The sequence below is a fragment of the Passer domesticus genome, chromosome 7, assembly GCF_036417665.1.
Source record: "Passer domesticus isolate bPasDom1 chromosome 7, bPasDom1.hap1, whole genome shotgun sequence".
NCBI lineage: Eukaryota > Metazoa > Chordata > Aves > Passeriformes > Passeridae > Passer > Passer domesticus.
In genome coordinates, this window is record NC_087480.1 from 32,974,611 (window position 1) to 32,993,214 (window position 18,604).

Consider the following 18,604-nt stretch of genomic DNA (forward strand, 5'->3'; position numbering starts at 1 on the left):
ACCCCTAAAAGAGGAAGTATCTAGTAATAAACATTGGCTGTTGTGGCATCAGCTCAGTGTGTTCAGTCGTGTGCCCATCTCCAAAACTGCCACTAAATGTAACAAGGGGCAAAAACACCCAGAAGAAACCAGAATAATTTGAATTTGCAAGACTCCCTTGCAGCCTCTGGCTTGCTCTTCTCCAGGCTGGAGCTGTCAGCCGTGGGCTCCCTTCTCCAGGGAGGAATTGGCAACAGCAAATCAGCAGGAGTTGTTCTGGTGTTGAGAGTATAACTGGGTAATGTTGAGCAGACAGTGAAGTTTGAAGATTGAAAACCTCAAGGACTGATCTGCCAGGGCACCCTGGGCTAAGGGGCCAAGGACTGCCTGGTTTTTGGAGATGTGGGCCCTTCCTCATCCCACCCAAAAGTAAACTTTTAAGCCTACAGAAACCCTGTTGTGGTGAGAATTTTTCAATCATTCATTAAAGCTGTACCTAGATGATTCAGTGTTTTGCAAATGAAAGCACTAAAAAGAGAAAACTGAGCCCTTTTTTTCCTGTGTGCTGTGTTAAAACTGAGATTGGCACCAGGTCCCAGCAGCCCTCCCCCTGCAGGGTGCAGAGAAGGGAAAATCTCCATCAGGACTAGTGTGAAACCAAGGAGAACATTGGGAGAGTTTACAGTGGCTTCAGATGGACATTTCCTAATATTGAAACAGTTACAGTGGAACTGTTATAGAGGATGCAAGTGCAATATTTGGTGGGTTTTAAGTGCTGAAGTTTTTAAACTGCTGAATAAGTGGTCAGGGCTTAAGGATTAGTGACCGTGATCTGACTGTAGTCAGTGTGAGCAAAAGGAGGGCAGCCCCAGCCAGTAATACAGCTACTAGATATTGCAAAAGAGCTAATATAAGTTAGGGGAAATTATGAGCCAAACTGACCAGGTGGAAAGAACAATAGCTAAATGACTGTGAATGGAAAGTTAAAGAACTCTTTAACATGTATTTGAGAGACACCAAAGGAAACAATTTAGCCAGAAGCTTAACCCAACAGCTGTTAGAAATGAGAAAACAATGTTGAGAAAACAGAAAAAGAGAGAGTTCACAGTGTTCATGGAGGTGAAGCATCGCTGTAACCAGTGAGTTTTTATTGACACCAGATCCTGACTCAGTCTCTGAAGTTCCACAGCGAGTGGATTCACTTTGCTGGTGAAGCTGATGGTGAGAGGCACCTGAAGTGGTGTTGGATGCATCCTGATCAGCAAAGGATGCTAAAATATCATCCCAACAAAACACTGGCCAAGGGGTGAAGGGTCTTGGGCAGGAAATGGCACATGGATCTTTCTTGCTGGGCTTGGCTGGGCCAGGAATAACTTCTAACCCTTCTCCACCTCTGCAAGGCAACAGTTTGAAGTAAATGCAGGGCCATCACCACTGGTTAAAAAGCACAAGTCACCTTAAAACAGAGGCTGGGATTTGCAGACAGAGCTGTTGCAGCCTCCAACATGTCTCTGTCCCAGAAAATTCAGCAGCTCTTAACTCCCTTTCTTCCTGCTGCAGTCTTTACCTGGCCACCACCCAACTGCTCATGCTTCAGCTCTATTTAAGGTAATTAATAAGGCTAAAAAAGGGAAGCACCTCTGCCTGCAAATCCTTCCTCAAAACCTGCTTGCAATTTCGCTCGAGTTTAAAAGAAGTGAAGAGGTTAGAAACACACAGGAAGACTCAAGAGCTGCAATAAAACCTCATTTTCGGAAGGGATGACTTTGAGACCATCTTTGCTGTCCAAAAACTCCCACAGGGGTGATTAGGGGAAGCAGTCAGGTCAATGATGGCAGGGCCAGATAGGAAGAGAAACCACTTCCTTACCCCAGAGCACAGCTGTATCTGGGGCATCAGGGTCTTCATGTCCCTCTTGGGGATTTCTGACACCACAGGAATGAGTGGGAATGGAGCTGGGCTACCCAGATACCTCTGCAAGAGCTCCACTTCTGAATGTCAGCCGTAGAATTCTTTCTTTTCTTGTCATACAATGTTTATTGTCTGTACCAGAAAAATGTCAAAAGATGTATTTGGTTTTTCTCTGCTGATACCTTACAGCAGGATGGTGAGTTATGGTGGGATTTCTGGCTGAAGCAGTGTAAGACAAAGGAAGGAAGATGTGTGTGACTAAGTTCGCCTCGACCTTTCAGAGGTGCCACAGTGAATGATTATGTGCCTTAAGCTTTAGCTTTCATATTTTCCAGATTCTGCATTAGTTTATAACTCTGAATTTCATATAAAGTGTTAGCAAGGTCTCTCCACAGCTCAGTCACACAAACCAATCCTTTTCCAGCCCCAGAACCAAGGACACCGCTGCAGCTTCAGGCCCAAAAAGTGCAAACAACAGGGAATGGAGGAGGGCAGACTGGGAGGGTGGGACTGCATCACCTGAGCTGTAACTGGACAATGAACCCCAATATGGAAATGGACCAAAACTTATAAAAGTGTGAAAACTTGTGACCCAGGGTCCATCTTGTGTGTAGCCCTGGCTTGTACTGCCCAAGGTGCATCCTGTGAAGGCCTTTAATAAATCCCTACTTTATTCCTTTAATAAATCCCTGCTTTATTCCTTTAACTCTGCCCAGCCTGTGTTCCAGGGAGCCTCTCCAGGCATCCCTTATCCCTGACCCACTCAGCTGATGGATGACAAGAGGAGTCCCCTCCCAGGAGCAGAACAGCACAGAGAGAGACAGAGCCCCACCAGCAGTGGGAAATCTCCTGTCACATCCAGAAAGGGCCAGCAGCTGCCCTTGGGACCCCAACACATCTGCAGTGGCTGGTGGTGGCTGCCAGCTGGGGTATTGCTGGGAGGGCTGCACTGCTGCCCCTCGGGCTGGGCTGACAACCACAGAGCTGACCTGGAAAGCCAGCACTGAGCCCCAGGCTGGTGTCCAGTCACAGATCCCACCTGGCCAGGCGCCAGAGCAGCTGCCAGCACTGCCAGGGGCCAGCTCCTCATCCTGCCTGGCTCTGCTGTGCCCAATGCACATCAGCATTGTGTCCTCTTGGCCCTTCTCTTGGCCCAGGGACTCTGACAACCAGTTAAAATGACTGTGCTCACAGCAGCTGCTGCAGGTGTGCCCTGGGGAACCCATCCCCTGCCCATCTCCCTGCTCCCATAAAGCAGCTTCCTAGGAAAAGCACCAGTGCAGCACTGTGGGATTCACCCCAGCGAGGTGATCATGATCCTCTTTGGGATATCTGCACACAATCCTGTGGAGATCTCCCCCAAATGTCAATATGTCTGATATTGACATAAATGTCAATATTTTTATTTGTGATTTCACAGCGTTTCCCCCTTTTCTGTCTCGAATTTACACCTCCCACGCCAGCCTGACTAAAATGAATTCCTCCTTACTGGCTCAGTGCCTTTGCTGTCAGAAGCCCTCGGCACATGCACACATCAGCCAAAAGGTGGCTGCACACAAGGAGAAGGAAAGGCCACATGGAAGTGAAATTAATCACAGAATCATAGAATATCATGAGCTGGAAGGCATCCACAAGGATAATTTAGTCCATCTCCTGAATTTTTAGAGGGGCTCCTCCACCTGCCACCTCCAAGAATAATTTTCAGCTCAGATTCATATTTGATTTTAGCAAAGGAAACATATATATTTTTTTCCAGTTTAGCAACTAAAATCAGCCAGAAATCATCAGTTTCTTAGTGTGCCCAATGCGAAAGACATTGGTGTTTTTTGCTCTGATCATCAAAGGAGACAAATAGTTAATATGGTTCAGACAGTGGAGCAGGACTCCACAAACCTGTTAGGCAGAAGTCCTCAACTTTGACAAATAAATCTGCCTTAATTATAAATACTTTATTTCTGGAGTGGACAGAAACATTAAACAGCAGTTTCTGGGGCACACAAAAAACCTTGCCTTTGTAATAGTTTGGTTTTCTCTCTCTGAAAGGCTTCCTTTGCTATTCTCTACTGTTTTATTAAATCAAACCAGTTATTCCTTGCTGGAAGACAGGCACCCACAACAAGAGGACAACCCAGCATCCAGTGTAAGTTTTACTGCTTGACTGCAGCTGAAATTGTAGGTAAAAGGTAAATCATAGATAAAAGCTGCCATCAGGAGCTGGGAGGCCAGATCCCACCTGTGAGCACGTCCTTCTTCCTGCTTGTCCTGCCAGAGGATCCCCAAGGAAAAGGGCAGTCCAGGGGGACAGGGTGCATCCTTCCATTTTGTCAAAAATGTTTTATTGCAAAATTAATTATACACAATTAGAAATCACTCCATCAGCTCCTCACCTGCTGAGCAGCAGTTTCACACAGACCGTGCTTCACAGGTGTTATGAAAAAGGCAAACAAACAACTCTTGCTGAAGATGCTGCTCCTCTGCCCAAGGGCTTTCCTTCACCCACTTGATTTTGCTCTTGAAAGTCCACACTGCTACTTGTTTCCTTTTTCCTTGTAGCTGTTTGCAAACAGTTTAATTGGTTCTTCCACTGTTCTTCTGAGAAGTTAAATTCTCCTGTATTGTCTGACAATACCCTTTTCCTGACTCAGAGGTGGGGCAGCTGAGAGGCGTTTTTCATCTCAAAGCTTACATACAAATACATGCTGTGTGAACCTTCTGTCAAACCCTAAAAGCTCTCCACAAATCTATTTCCTACACTGTATAACTCCCCAGTTCCTCCTTTTGAGGAGATCCCAGAGAAACAGGGGTTAAACGAAGGTGGGTGCAGTAAGGGCAGCCCAGTGTGGTGAAAGGCTTTGCTCTGTGACTGTCACACCCTGAGTGTCCCCATGGGCCAGGGGCTCTGCTCTGTGCCCCTTCCCAGTGATCTTGGGCACTGCCAGCCTGGGGCTCCAGCTGGGTCCTGGTACAACCACGACACTGCAGGATTTAGCCTTGACCGTAACCAACTCCCTTCAGCCAAAGGTTTAGATCACTCAGCTCCCAGGCTGGGAAAGCCCAGCAATGACAGACTGATGGAGGAGATACTGGATTGTTGTCAAAACCAAACAGACCGGCGTGCCGGGGTACCAACCTGCCCTGGTTTCCTTCAGTCCTTGCTGGAATGAAGCTCCTGTGTGTGTCACCCAGAGGCATTTCTTTGGAAAATGACGAGATGACCACAGTGTGCCCAAAGCCACCCCAGCCTGCCTGCTCCCTGTGACTGCAAAGGGTTCAGACAAAACCCCAAGAGACTCCAACTTTAGGGCACCTGTGGAAGAGGGACCATCTTGGGTTTCCTGCTGTTGGGATGACCTGAGTCCCTTTTTCCCAGCCTGATGGTCGAAGTAAGAGTCGGGATTCTTCAGCTGTGGTTCACAAGGTTGTTTATTATCTATTATCTAAACTATTTTTTCTCAAACCCGCAGAGGTCTGCTCTGCAGGTCTGTCAAGGGCACACTGCCTGCCCCTGGGCTGGTGTCCACATTTTATACTATGAGTTACGTGTACTTTATTTATCATTATTTTCCAATACCTATCACCTCTGTCTACTTCAACTCTAAATCAATCCAAATGTGCCACCATCACCCAGAAGATGGGGGCTAGGAAGAAGAAGGAAGAACAAGACAACACCCAGATCCCTCCATCTTGCCTCCTAGACCCTTATAGTAAAAACCCCCAAAACTCCACTTTTCACCCTGGGATTAATTCATTATTACTCTACTTAAACTTCTGTGACTTGTGATTCTTCATACAGGGTTGGTAATTTGCTCCATGGGTTAGGATGGAAATCCCAAGTGTCTCTGGCCTCCTGCCAGGACTCCCCTGCCAGGGGCACGTGTCACCCTGGGCACCCAGAGGGGCGTCCTGGGTTCCAACAGGACCAAAGTAATTTGGATGAATTATTCTGTTCTGATGAATCATTCTGTTCTGATGAATGCAGCAGGTTTTGGGAAATGCTGCGTGTGTGCAATGGGTCTGGGATGTGCTGGGATTCCAAAGGCCTGGGAGGTTTCAGAGGGAGAGCAGAGCCTCTGAAAGCCTCCAGGTAACATGCACTTCCCTGTGCAAGGCAGGAGGAGAAGCTGAAAGCAACCAAAGCCATGGAAGAGTCTGTGCAAGGTGTTTGTGATGGCCCTGGAAGTGTTGTCCTCTCTCCTGTTTTGGATGCCATGCCAGGGACATTGCCTGAAATGCAGCTCTCCTGCTGCCAGTGCTGCTAACTCAGGCTGAGAGGCACTTGCTCTGGGGGAGTACAGAAATGACAAGATCATTCCAGAAATACATAAGCACAACCTTCACACACAAGTTTTTTAGAGTTTTAGGAAGAAAACCAGTGCAAAATCCAGGGTCAGGGAGAGAGGAGATGGAGACAGGGAAGAGCTCGTGTCTGATTCCTGTGTAAAATGTGAGAATTAATCATAGCCTTCCAAGGGTTTGAGGTGTGTTAGCTCAGCATCCTGGTGATTTTGCAGAAACTGAGCAGTGAGCAGGGAGCCCAACTTTCTTTTCCTGAGGGAGCAGGTTGGGACCACTCAGAGCAGCTTTCCTGAGCACCTCATAATCCCTAGACATGACACTGCAGATCCATAGAAGCAAACAATCCTCCTCACATCCCTCCAGCCCCAAAAGGCTTCTGCAGCACCCTGAGGCAGTGCTCCATTCCTCTGCAGGGCTTGGCCAAGGCTGGGTCCCATCCCAGCCCGTGTTCCCAGGGGCTGTGCGGCACAGAACACCAAACCCAGGCTCTGCATCCCAGGGAGCTGCTCTGGGGCAGCCCCAGCCCTCCCTGCTGTGGCTGCAGTCGTGTTTCTGGTGGAGGAAGGAGGGTGAGAGCTGTTTCCAGGAACAGGAGCTCCAGCACACCCAGGCAGTGACCAGGGGTGGGAAGGGAACAAGACTTTCCACACCAGTGGAAGATGTGGAGCTTCTTCACTAAGCTTCCATGACCCGTGGTGTGTTCTGCAGCCAACACCAGAGTGTATTCCTGACTCACCCCACCCTCAGCTCAGCATGGGGTGTCCTCTCAGCAGCTCCTGCCCTGCTGCTGCACTCCCCTCTTCATCTGGTTTATGTTCACATAAAGATCCCTGCCTAGATGGGAGAACCCATCAGAGACCATTGCTCCTGCTTCCTCTGCATGCAGGTTACATGACAGGACATGTGCCTCGTGACAGGTTAAGAGGGCACATTTTGGGGAAGGGAAACTTTCTGACAGCTCATTCCTAGAAGGCAGGCAGGTAATTATACTCCCAGTGGACTCCATCCTCACCAGGAGAAGGCAGCGCCTGACTTTGGTCACGATTTGGTAATTTACAGCAGAAAAAAGTCCAGCAAAAAGAGCAGTGGAAAGAGCAGTGCTGGACTGCCCCCAAAGAGTGATGCAAAGTCTGCCAACCAAAATAAGAACAGGAGGTGGACCCTGCTTCAGACAATTGACATTTGGCAGCTCTGGCTGTCACAAGCAGAAGTCACAAAGAGATCGGCCAAAGGCATCCCAAGGGACAGGCTTCCCTCTGCCAGGAGAGAAGCCTGCATGGACAGGAAATGCCCCTCTGGGGGCATTTTATGGACTACAGGTTTCCAAGTGTGCAAAAGGGCAATTTGTTCTCAAACAGTTCTCAGTTTTCTCCTTCCAATGCTTTGCACAGCATCCCAAGGCTTTAAAACCAGAAGAAAATAGTGAAAAGGGAAGTGCATGTTTTCTGTCCAATCCCTTATGCTATCCACCTGTCCCACATCCTTTCCTATTCATTGCTTCTTTACAGAAAAGGGATTTCAGGAGCATTATAGGATGCTAGAAGGGAAGGAGCCAGCCCTGTAAACTCCCCACCTGAGGGTGAACAGAGAGGTGAGAGCTTTTACTGACAAAAAACTGAGTGAAGACAAGCACTGTCCACCAAACTCTTCGTTATTATTGGAAAGAACACGTATCAAGACATCCACAGCTAAAGCTATGAAAGACATAAACACCTCTCCTTTGAAGGGCCCTTACTCAAAACTGAACTGGGATGCAATAAATCAGCCCCCACATTCACACAGAAAACCAAAAAAAAAAAAAAAAAAAAAAAGAAAAAAAGAAAAAAAATAAAGAAAAGAAAGAAAGAAAGAAAGGAAGGAAGGGGAAATTTAGATTAGTCACAAAGAAGTTCCCCCGCCTGCTTCTGTGTGCATAAAGCAATCTCCTGAAGGCACTGTGTGCACTTCAGCTCTGTCCTGGCACGGCAGCCCCAGCCCTGCTCCCTGAAGGACAGGCTGCCATGGAAGGACAGGCTGCCATGGAAGGACAGGCGGACGCCGAGCCGGGAGCTGGGCAGCAGCTGCAGCACCAAAGGCAGCGAGCAGAGGACGAGCAGAGGCTGTGGCAGGGAGGCCAGGTCAGGAACACGCTGCACCTCATCTCCGCCGTGGCTCAGTGGATTTTGCTGCTTGCCTGCCTGATTTACCTGGGTGTACATTTTCTGCGGCCCTCAAAGGTAAGAACTCATGTTCAGCCCTCTGTCTGCTGGCCTGTAAGGGCTTATTTACTTTTTTTTTCCTTTTTTTTTTAAAGAAAACAAAAAAGCTTTTAAGTTTATCCCTATCCCTATCCCTATTCAAGATTTTAATCCCGTCTGTATGATAGTATTTTTTTCCATTTATTTTATTTTAATTTTAATTGCCTGTCCTCAAAATGACATTCAGTGTTGCCCAGTGCAGGGTTTGGGCCCAAGTTTCCAGTGGAGTGACTGTTCCAAGAATGCTTTTATCACTGACCCCTGGGGGAGAGAGGTCTGACTCCCTCCCACTCCTGCCCCTCCCTGCAGTGACTTGTGCGTATTTCCATTTAATTGAATAAGATTGTGTGCGTGAATGACACCCCAGTGTGCTCATAAACACCTCCTGGACTTCCAGACTGTGCTGAATGGCAAGCAGATGTGTGAGAAAGCAAGCCACCCTTGTGACAGCTGTAGCAAGACCTTTGGGTGCTCTCAGCCTGCCCTTAGAGCAGGGTTAGGAGCAGTCAGCTCCTTCTGTGCCTGCCTGAGGAAGGCTGGCGTGTCCAGAGAGAGTTTTGTGTGCCCACAGCAGCAGAGCAAGCAGGACAAATAGCAGAGATGCTTGGGGCTCACAGTGCTCCAGCACAAGCTGCAGCACAGACGTGTTTGGCTCTCACGTGCTTGCAGGCTGCTGGATTGTCAACAACCTTTCACTGCTGCTTCAGAGCTGCTGGTGCAGCAGCGATTTCTCCTCCCACTCCTTCTCCAGGAGCTTTGCACCACTTTAAAGCTTGTTGTGCTTTGTTTTACCCCAGTTCATTCTTTCCTCCCACCCAGGTTTGGCACAGAAGCAAGCCAGGCATGTAACCATGGCCTCACGCTCCTCATGCTGCTCAGTGAAAACCCTTGTGCTCTGCACAGCTTTCACTGCCTTGAGGCTCACAGTGGCTATTAAACTGCAGAACAACAATCCAGATAACACTGAAAGATAACAATTGTCATTCAGGCCAGTCCTCTTCTCCTTCCCCTGCTTTGGGAGAGAGGAGCTGCACCCTAAGGCAGCAGCAAGCAACCACAGCGCTCAAGGTGCACAAACCTCCCCCAGGTGACACCCGGGCCGTGAAGGCTCATCTTGCAGCCTCTGGCTCTTCTGTAAAAATGCTCCAGAGGAAGACAGCAGGGCCTGGCATTGCTGCCTGGGAGCCTTACAAACCCAAGGCAGCAGCAGCAGCTGAGGGACACAGTACATGTCTGGAGCTTCCCTTCCTCAACAGAAATTACTGAAACAGGGGGTTCCAGGAACAGCAGTGGCATCAGATGAGAAGTCCAGGTCCTGAGAATTCCCAAAGGACCTTTTCAATTTTAAACACTTGCTAACTGCAGGGTTAGGACTATTATTTCTGTTATTTTAACAGATAACCCTGGTGCCCTGTTTGGAGTGCCCTGCCCTGTGCAGGAGTGGTACGTGGGGAGATTTCATTGCAGTGCAATCCCAGGGCTCAGCTGGACAATCATGAACTGGCCCTATAGATGTCCCCTGAAGGGGCAGCAGCACTTGACTGATCCTGAAAGGGATCTGACTGGACTTTTGGGGCAGTTTAGGGATATTTCTGGAAGTAGGAGCACAGCAGCGTGGGAGAGGCAGGCTTGGGAGTGCTGGCCCGTGCAGTGAATGTCCTTGGAAGAGCCTCCTGCTCTCCAAGGTGCAGAGTGCCATGCTAACTTTATTTGCAAGGGCATAACTGTGTTTTTTTCACAGAGAGACAGTATTTGATTAATTTCCTTTGTCCTCATGGAAACATGGCTCTTGAAAAAAGCCCTCCTGGACTTTTCTGTGAGCACAGAGCATAAATAATGTCATAGCACATCCTCAGTAAAGGCAGCATCTGCAGCCTAGACTGTGCTTAACAAAAAGGGACAGTGATCTCATTTGTCATGATACTGCTTGGAGAACAAACCTCAGCTGAGATTTCCAAATGAGGAAGTTAAAAAATAGGTCACTGATAATCTGCTTTTGTATCTGCAGTTTCCACCTCTGCTGGAATTGCCTTCTCTTGCCACACCTTTCCTCTTGCTTGGGAGGTAAAATCCCTGATCCTGGTGAGGAGAGGGACAATCCCCTTCCAGAGGACTGTCACCTGCCAGCTGTGGGACACCTCCACGTGTGAGGTGCCCTCAGTCAGCCCCCTGAGGTTTGTGCTTTGTGCAGTCCAAACTTGTTCCTGAAACTGGTGCCAGTGTCATGACCATGGGCAGTGTCCCCGCAGGAGGAGTCCCCTGCTCAGGGATCCAGAGCAGGCAGGCAGGAAGGGTCTGTGTGTAAATGGCACGGGGAAACCTGAGGCTGTCAGGAAGAAGCACCTCTGTGTCCTCAGCCCTCTTGGCACATTTCCCACGTGCCCTGTGAAGGCAGAGCAGAGAAAGAGAGGTCTCTGACTTTTCTACAAGCCCCCAGAGTCCTTCCAGTGCCACCAGTGCATCGTGTCCCCAGCAGGATTTACCAGTAGGTACCCGCACAGTGCTCTGAGATCACACAATAACTGCAAGAGGGACACAAAACAGGCAATTTGCTTTAGTGACCATGGGGTTGATATAAGTGCAACCATTCTGTCACCCGGGCTGTCAGAGCTGGACACTCTGTCCATCAGTGGCAGATCACACAGACTGTGGCAGACCTTGTTTGACCCCAGACACGTGCTAAGTGCTCTTGTCTTTTTGAGAAGCTGCCTGGAAACCCCGGCTGTGTGAGCCAGGAGAGAAATGCTCGTGCACTCAGGAATAAGATCAAGCATGCGATTCGAGCTGAGGCGATGGACGGGGACGGTGATGCCAAGGTTCCACCTGATCACGGGCGATTAAGGCTTGTGCTTGCCAGCGGTCCCATCAGCCGTGGCAGCACTAGAGGGTGCCAGAGCGGACCTTTTCCAGCTCCAGCTCCCACCTCAGCCCCGCACAGAGCGCTCCCAGCTCCCGCAGCCTTCCCCGGCCTTTTCCCGAACCTGCAGGCAGTCTGTGCTCACACCCCGAGCGTTCCCTGTGCCCCTGTGACACTGAGCCCAAATCCACGGAACCAGCCCAATGCCCTCTCACACCTTGTCCTGTGACACTGAGCCCAAATCCACGGAACCAGCCCAATGCCCTCTCACACCTTGTCCTGTGACACTGAGCCCAAATCCATGGAACCAGCTCAATGCCCTCTCACACCTTGTCCTGTGACACTGAGCCCAAATCCATGGAACCAGCTCAATGCCCTCTCACACCTTGTCCTGTGACACTGAGCCCAAATCCATGGAACCAGCCCAATGCCCTCTCACACCTTGTCCTGTGACACTGAGCCCAAATCCACGGAACCAGCCCAATCCCATCTCACACCTTGTCCTGTGACACTGAGCCCAAATCCACGGAACCAGCCCAATCCCATCTCACACCTTCTCCTGTGACACTGAGCCCAAATCCATGGAACCAGCCCAATGCCCTCTCACACCTTGTCCTGTGACACTGAGCCCATGCCCATCTCACCCTTCTCCCTCAGGGAGCCTTTGGCACAGGTAAGGAGAGGAACACAGGGCACAGAGCCCAAGATTCACTCTTTAATGAGGAAAAGGCTCAAGATCTGTGGTTGAGTAGAGACTGCAGATTTGGGTCTCCTGTGGTTATGATGAGAGATGAGTTTGAGATGCCAAGTTCAGATTTAAAAATCCGACACAGAAGCTCGGTGTTTTGCATATCTGAGCAGTAAGACACACACTTCTATATTTGCATTCACTTTCTCTGTTACATTCATGAAATACAAATCACAGAGTCACGGAATGGTTTAGGCTGGAAGGGACCTTGAAGAGAATCTCTTTCCAACCCCTCTGCCACAAGCAGAGAGGGACACCTGCCACTGTCCCAGGCTGCTCCAAGTCCCTCCAAGCTGGCCTTGGACACTTCCAGGGATGGAGCATCTGCAGCTCCTCTGGGCACCCTGTGCCAGGGCCTCACCACCAAAATTAGGAAGAATTTCCCCCTAATACCTAACCTAAACCTGCCCTCTGTCATTTTAAAACCATCCCCCATCCCTCATCACTCCAAGCCCTTGTCAAACTCTCCCTCCAGCTCTCTTGTAGCCCCTTTTGGTGGGTTTTTTTGATGGCGAGATTTTTAAAAAGTTTTGTGCTAGGAATGAGAGATGGATGGGATTTTTGTTTTTTTGGTTTTTGTTTTTTTGGGGGTTTTTTTGAATTAGAAGTTTTATACGTTGTTATATTTTAGATTTAGTGTATCAAGAGAAGGTATTAAAAGTGATAAGATATATAGATTTAAGGTTTTATAAAGCTATTTTGTTTATTTAATTTTTAGAATGAGTTTTTATAATTTCTTTTCTATTATTAATTAATCTGGGTGTATGCAATATTTGTATTGTATTTTTTAAAATTAATTATTTTGTGGTTTTAATATTGTAGAAAATGGAGTAGATGAAGAATAAAGAAATTAGATAATGTTTGATTTTTTTAATTTTGTTTTTATTTATTTTTATATTAAAAACTTAATTTAAAAAAATTGTGATAAGTCATAATATTGCTTATTTTATATATTTGATTTTAATTTATTTGAAAGGTTTGGAAGTTTTTTTATGGATGAAAGTTAAAAATAGTGTTTTTTGGGGGATTAGGATATTTTAGGATAGGTAGCGAAATATCTTTATGTTTTCCTTGTTGCTTGCTCTGCCTTGATGCCCACACCAGCGTGATTTTCCAAACAAAACCAACCCTGCCCAGGGTGCTCTGGGGGGCTCAGCTCTGGGCTGGAAGTTGCATTGGCTGGGAGCCAGGCTGAAATAACAATCTATAATAATGAAATAATATTCTTTAATAATGAAATAATATTCTGTAATAATGAAAGATATTCTATAATAATCAAATAATATTCTTTTATAATGGAATAATATTCTCTATTAATAAAATTATAATCTGTAATAATGAAATAATATACTATAAGAATATAATAATATTCTGTTATAATGAAATAATATTCTGTAATAATGAAATAATATTCTTTCATAATGGAATCATATTCTATATTAATAAAATTATATTCTGTAATAATGAAATAATATACTATAAGAATGGAATAATATTCTGTTATAATGAAATAATATTTTCTAATAATGAAATAACATTCTATAATAATGAAATAACATTCTGTAATAATGAAATAATATTCTATAACAATGGAATAATATTCTCTAATAATGAAATAGAATAATTAAATAATATTATGTCATAATGGAATCATATTCTATACTAATAAAATAATATTCTGCAATAATGAAAAATATACTATAAGAATGGAATAATATTCTACAATAATGAAATAATATTTTCTAATAATTAAATAGCATTCTATAACAATGGAATAATATTATCTTATAATGGAATAATATTCTGTTATAATGAAATGATATTCTGCAATAATGAAATAATATTCTCTAATAATGAAACAATGTTCTGTAATAATGGAACAGCCCCGAGCCCAGGTCGGAGCTGGCTGGCAGCAGCTGTGGTGCCCAGGCTGCCGCCGTGCCCTCGGGGCTGCAGCTGCTGTGCCCCTGCAGGGCGTGCAGGGTCCTGGCAGGGAAATGAAAGGGCAGCAGCAGCAGCAGCAGGGAGGTGCCAGCCCCGAGCCTTACCGAGGATTTATCTGCTTTGTTTTGCAGCCCCAGAGTGACAAAGTGCTGTGGACCTACATCCGCTACTCAGGTGGGTGTTGGGTGGGGGACCCGGGGGGACCCTCGGGGATCCCCAGTGCAGCAGCCACCACCCTGCCACATCCCCCTGGCGCACTGGGAGGGCTCCCCACAGTCCCCAGGGGCTCCGTGGCCCCCGAAATACCCAAATGGCTCCCATGTGCTTGGTGCCACAGGAATGGCTGTTTCTTCTGCTGGAGGACAGTGCCAGGAGAGCTGTCAGGGGCCAAGCCTGCCCCGGTGCTGCAAGGGGACAAAATCAAACAGCTGGGGTTTCCCAGAGCAGAACAAAAAACCTGAAAATCTGCGTGGATCCCTGCATGCCTCACCTATCTCCTGAAACACCCTTTCACTCTGTGAATGAGCAAGAAAGGCATTTTTGAGAGTTTGCTAAATGCACGCTCTTGGGTTTTTCTGAAACAAGTCAATGGTTTCCTGATCTATGAAAAATGTAAATGATTTCCTCAGGAGGAGTGGGTGAGAGCACACACCATATCAGATGTGCTGCTCTGCATGCCAGCTGCACTGGAGGTTTGTCTGATGTCACACCTCAAAGATACAACCAATCAGTAAAGCTTTTAAAATAATACTGAAAATATTATTGACGGTTTTACTTTCAGGTAAAAGCGTGAGGCAGCAGGGAGCCCAAGCTAATAGAAACTCATGTCCTTTAGAGGAAAAACTTGAGAAATTTGGCCCCAGCCCAGAGGGGCTGTGCTCCCTGCCTGGAGACCTCCTGGGTGCCCTGGTGCCAGGGGTTTCAGCTACTCTGCTGGGAACCCAGCCCAAAAACATGGCCAGCACAGCCTGGGAACTGTTGCTCTTCATTCCCCGGAAAACCCTTCTTGCCAAGTTCCTGTTTAATTTCTCCTTTTTCTGCTCTGTATTAATTAGTTCCTTCTGCTTTTGTTTCTTTGCTGCTCTTTCATCTTGTCTTCTGGGGAAAAAAAACCAAACAAACCAAACAAAACCAAAAACCCACAACCAAACCCTAAGACAAGGGCTTATGTTACCAGCATTTCCACAGGAAGCACTTTTTATCTTCCAGCTCTGGATGCTTTTTCCTCATCTTATTTATTGTCTTAATTTTCCTGTTCTTTTAATGAACCTGTTCTTTCTAAACTCACAGTGATGCCTTACTTGCTGTATTTTTCTGTATTCGAAGACACAGAGTAAGTAAATTGTGCATAAATAAAAATTTGGAGGAACCATCCACATAAACCATGTGCCAAAAGGCACAGCTTAGTCGAGAGTGGTAATCTGTAAATTTCCATGGTAGATGATGTCTGGCTAGGGTAGATAATAGTCTAGCTCTGGTCTGTTGGATTCAGCTTTTTTTTTTACTTAGAGATGGGGTAACGGAGAGGTGTTTTAAAAACTTTTATTTTCAGTCTTATGTGAAGCGTGAGACAATGCAGATGTTATAATTAATGTCATTATAATTAGAAGTTAATTATTTCTTAATTACAATATATTATAGATTTTTCTTGTTTTATTAGTTTTTATTACACTATGTTGTAAATGTTTTAAAGTTAATAATCTAAAATTACTCTTTGTGGGTTTACTACAATGTATTTTTCATAGTTTTATTTCTTTAAAATATTTAGTCTTACTGGTAAGGCTATCTTTTGAAATTTGTTTCTAGTTCTATTTATTTCTCAACAATGTTTGTCTTATTCTGTGGTATTTCCAAGTTAGTATTTTTTATTTCAGAGTTTGTGTACAGATGTATACTATGTGAGTCTCTTGTTAGGCTTTGAGAATTCTTTACAAATCTATTCCTCACGTTGCTCTGCCCATTTCTCTAGTTTACTCTTCCCTTTTTTCATGCTTTTCAATCTCCCCTGGTGTCAGGTGGTGTAAACCAACGCATTTCCTAGAAGACACTTGTCACCAGGGGATCATCTTTGCCTCCTTCCGTTGCAGGCAGGAGCAGCAGAGGAGCAGCCGTGAACCTCAGTGCGGAATCCGGGCCCATCCGGATCCGGAACGGCTCCATCCTGGTCCCCTGCGATGGCCTGTACCTCGTGTCCCTCAACAGCTCCATCGACCTGGAGGAGGAGGGGGACTGCCTGAATCTGACCCTGCAGGGCACCAGCAGCGTCCTGTGGGAGCAGATTGTCCAGAGCAACAACAGCAGAGTGAACTTCACCTCCGTGCTCTACCTGTTTGAGCAGGACAGCGTCACGCTGTGGACCAGCGCCAACGCCATCATCGCAGACCTGTCCCTCAGCCTGGTGCTCGTGGCTGAGAACAAGTACTAGCTGCAGGGGCTGGAGCAGGAAGGGCAGCACGGACAGCACAGCTTCCCCATCAGCTGTAGGTTTTGGACTTGCACAGGCAGACTGCTCTAGAGCCCCTCTCTGGGGCTGTGGAGGGCTCGGTGGGAGTGCAGAAGAACCACAGGTTTTATACAGTGCACTCAGGATTCGCCTCTTTGGAGCTCTGTGCAGCTGATTTGCTACCCAGGATGGATCTTTCCAACACTGGGGAAAGGGATGCGTGGAGCTCTTGAGATGAACAGAAATGAAAGCCAAAGAAAGTCACCCAAGCTTAGCTCATATTCAGAGAAACCCCAGGTTTCTCTATTTACTTGACAGTATCTGTATATAGTAGGAATGTGTTGTGTTTTCTCTCTGGTGAGTCAGGAAGAAACCTCAAGTGTCCTGAAGCCATTTGGAGCAGGAGGAGAACGAATCTGCCTGCCAAGATGGAAAACAGGGGAAAGGCAGCAGGGAATGCCTTTGGATTGAGCCAGAAAGGCTGTCTGAGAGGAAGGGCTGTGAGAGAAGGTGGAGTGTGGAAATGAGCTCGCAGGAGTGCACTGGGCAGCAGGAGCACTGACTGTGGAGTTTTGGGGAGCAGCCTTTGAGAACAGAGCCCCTCTGGCTCTTCCAGCTGTCTGCAGACTACTGAAGCCCGAGCCCAAGGAGCATCTGCTGGGACATTCACATCTTGAGATATGAGGCCTCAGAGGAAAACCTCCTTCAAGCACACACACGCTGGCTTGACCCAAAAGCAATCCAGGCACATAAAAAGTTGGGCAAAAGTGAAGACTTCTGGATGTGGTGAACTCTCTCTAACGGACCAAGGGGCAGCTGCAGGTCTGTGCAGCCTTTCCCCAGGGAGGATGGCTCCCATGACTGCCCTTGGCTTTGTCCCACAGGGGTGCAGCAGAGATTCCCAGGCACAGCCTCCACTGCTGGGCTCAGTGACCCTGGGCTGCTCATCCCTGCCCATCCAGCTCAGGGCTGCTGGAGCAGGTAGCCCCTGACCCCAGCACAGCCAGCAGCTGGGGGGTTTTTGCTTGCAGCAAGGCTGATTTTAACCATGTGTCAGTTTTTGACTTCGTGTCTCCCAAGGAATTCCATCAACACTTCAGCATGTTGCTGCTGGATGCACACTCCAAAGTCTTCTGTTAGAAGTATTTATGTATTTAAATGATAGGCATAAGAATGTTACATCAGATTGCTGAGAAACACTGGGAAGGGTCCAGACCAGGTGGTCAGCACCAAACTCCTCTTTGAAAATGCTCCCAATGCTCCGGGCTGGTCCTGCTTTGTGGGCACCCAGACCTGGGCTGATGCACTCATGGCTGAGCACTCCAGCAGACCCAGGTGCTACAGGCAACCAAGGACATCCTCCAGGCCTTGGAGAGCTTTCCTGGGCTTTAGGCTAAGGAGCCTCCCTACCTGGGCCAGTTCAGAGCCCCAGGGGAAACTGGCTGCAGCAGCCAACTCAGGTAGTGCCAGGAAGCAGTAAAGTGCCTTTTCTCCCCTCAGCTGTGGCTGGCTTGCACCCACAGGATGCTCATCATTAGGGATATTTTGGGCTTTTAACCCTGGCCACACTCACCACCACGGGGACTGAAGGCAGCTGCACCTGCCCCAAGGCTGGGGATTGTCACACTCCCCAGCAGAAGTGAGAATGTGTTTCTCTTCCTAAAAAATAATAAATTTTTCCTTTGCAACATTTGGACTTGTAGTGTCCTTTGGAGGTGGGGTCTGGGGGAGAAGGAGGTTGGAAGTGACTGCTGAATGATACATTTGAGCAGACATTTCCAGTGCTATGGAAAGTATATTGAATTTTCACATACTTCCTTTTTTTTACAGTTCAGCTTTTGTTGCAGCTCTCCACGAGGGTGTGCAGGGCTGGTCCTTCCCAACATGTGCTAACACAGTGCAGACTGTGCCAGTGGTGTGTGCAGGGCTGCACAGGACGGTGAGAAAGATGAAGCCTGGAGAGCACAAATGGATTTGTTCTTTGGAAGACTGCACCCTTTCTTGTTTAGAGCAAAGAGGGCTTTTCTCTCACTGATCCCAGTGCACTTCCAGGCTGAACTGCACTGACCTACATCTATACATACACCTGCTCTTGCCTTGAAATACAGGCTGAAATGATTCAGCTTCTGACATTGATTACTTGATGGACTGACTGTCCTCATCAGTAAGTTTCCATAAGTTTCCATGCC

At 47.2% G+C, this 18,604-nt stretch overlaps 1 protein-coding gene across 2 annotated transcripts; it reads left to right on the forward strand.

Moving 5' to 3' along the window:
* The first annotated feature begins 8,204 nt into the window (after window positions 1-8,204).
* TNFSF4 (TNF superfamily member 4) lies at window positions 8,205-17,200 on the forward strand. 2 transcript variants are annotated; one of them, XM_064426362.1, is made up of 3 exons: window positions 8,205-8,402; window positions 14,104-14,146; window positions 16,060-17,200. In XM_064426362.1, the coding sequence occupies exons 1-3, from the start codon at window positions 8,205-8,207 to the stop codon at window positions 16,395-16,397; spliced, it is 579 nt and encodes a 192-aa protein (XP_064282432.1). In that variant the 3' UTR covers window positions 16,398-17,200. The 2 variants fall into 2 exon arrangements, 1 of the variants encoding a protein (XP_064282432.1); XR_010365551.1 differs by lacking the exon at window positions 8,205-8,402 and adding an exon at window positions 11,790-11,953 and having other exon boundaries at window positions 16,060-16,152.
* The last annotated feature ends 1,404 nt before the right edge of the window (window positions 17,201-18,604 follow it).

Coding starts and splice junctions, on each gene's coding strand:
- TNFSF4 (XM_064426362.1), top strand. CDS start 8,205: ATGGAAGGACAGGCGGACGCCGAGCCGGGAGCTGGGCAGCAGCTGCAG. Junction 8,403..14,103: donor ATTTTCTGCGGCCCTCAAAG/GTAAGAACTCAT, acceptor TTTGTTTTGCAG/CCCCAGAGTGACAAAGTGCT. Junction 14,147..16,059: donor GACCTACATCCGCTACTCAG/GTGGGTGTTGGG, acceptor CTTCCGTTGCAG/GCAGGAGCAGCAGAGGAGCA.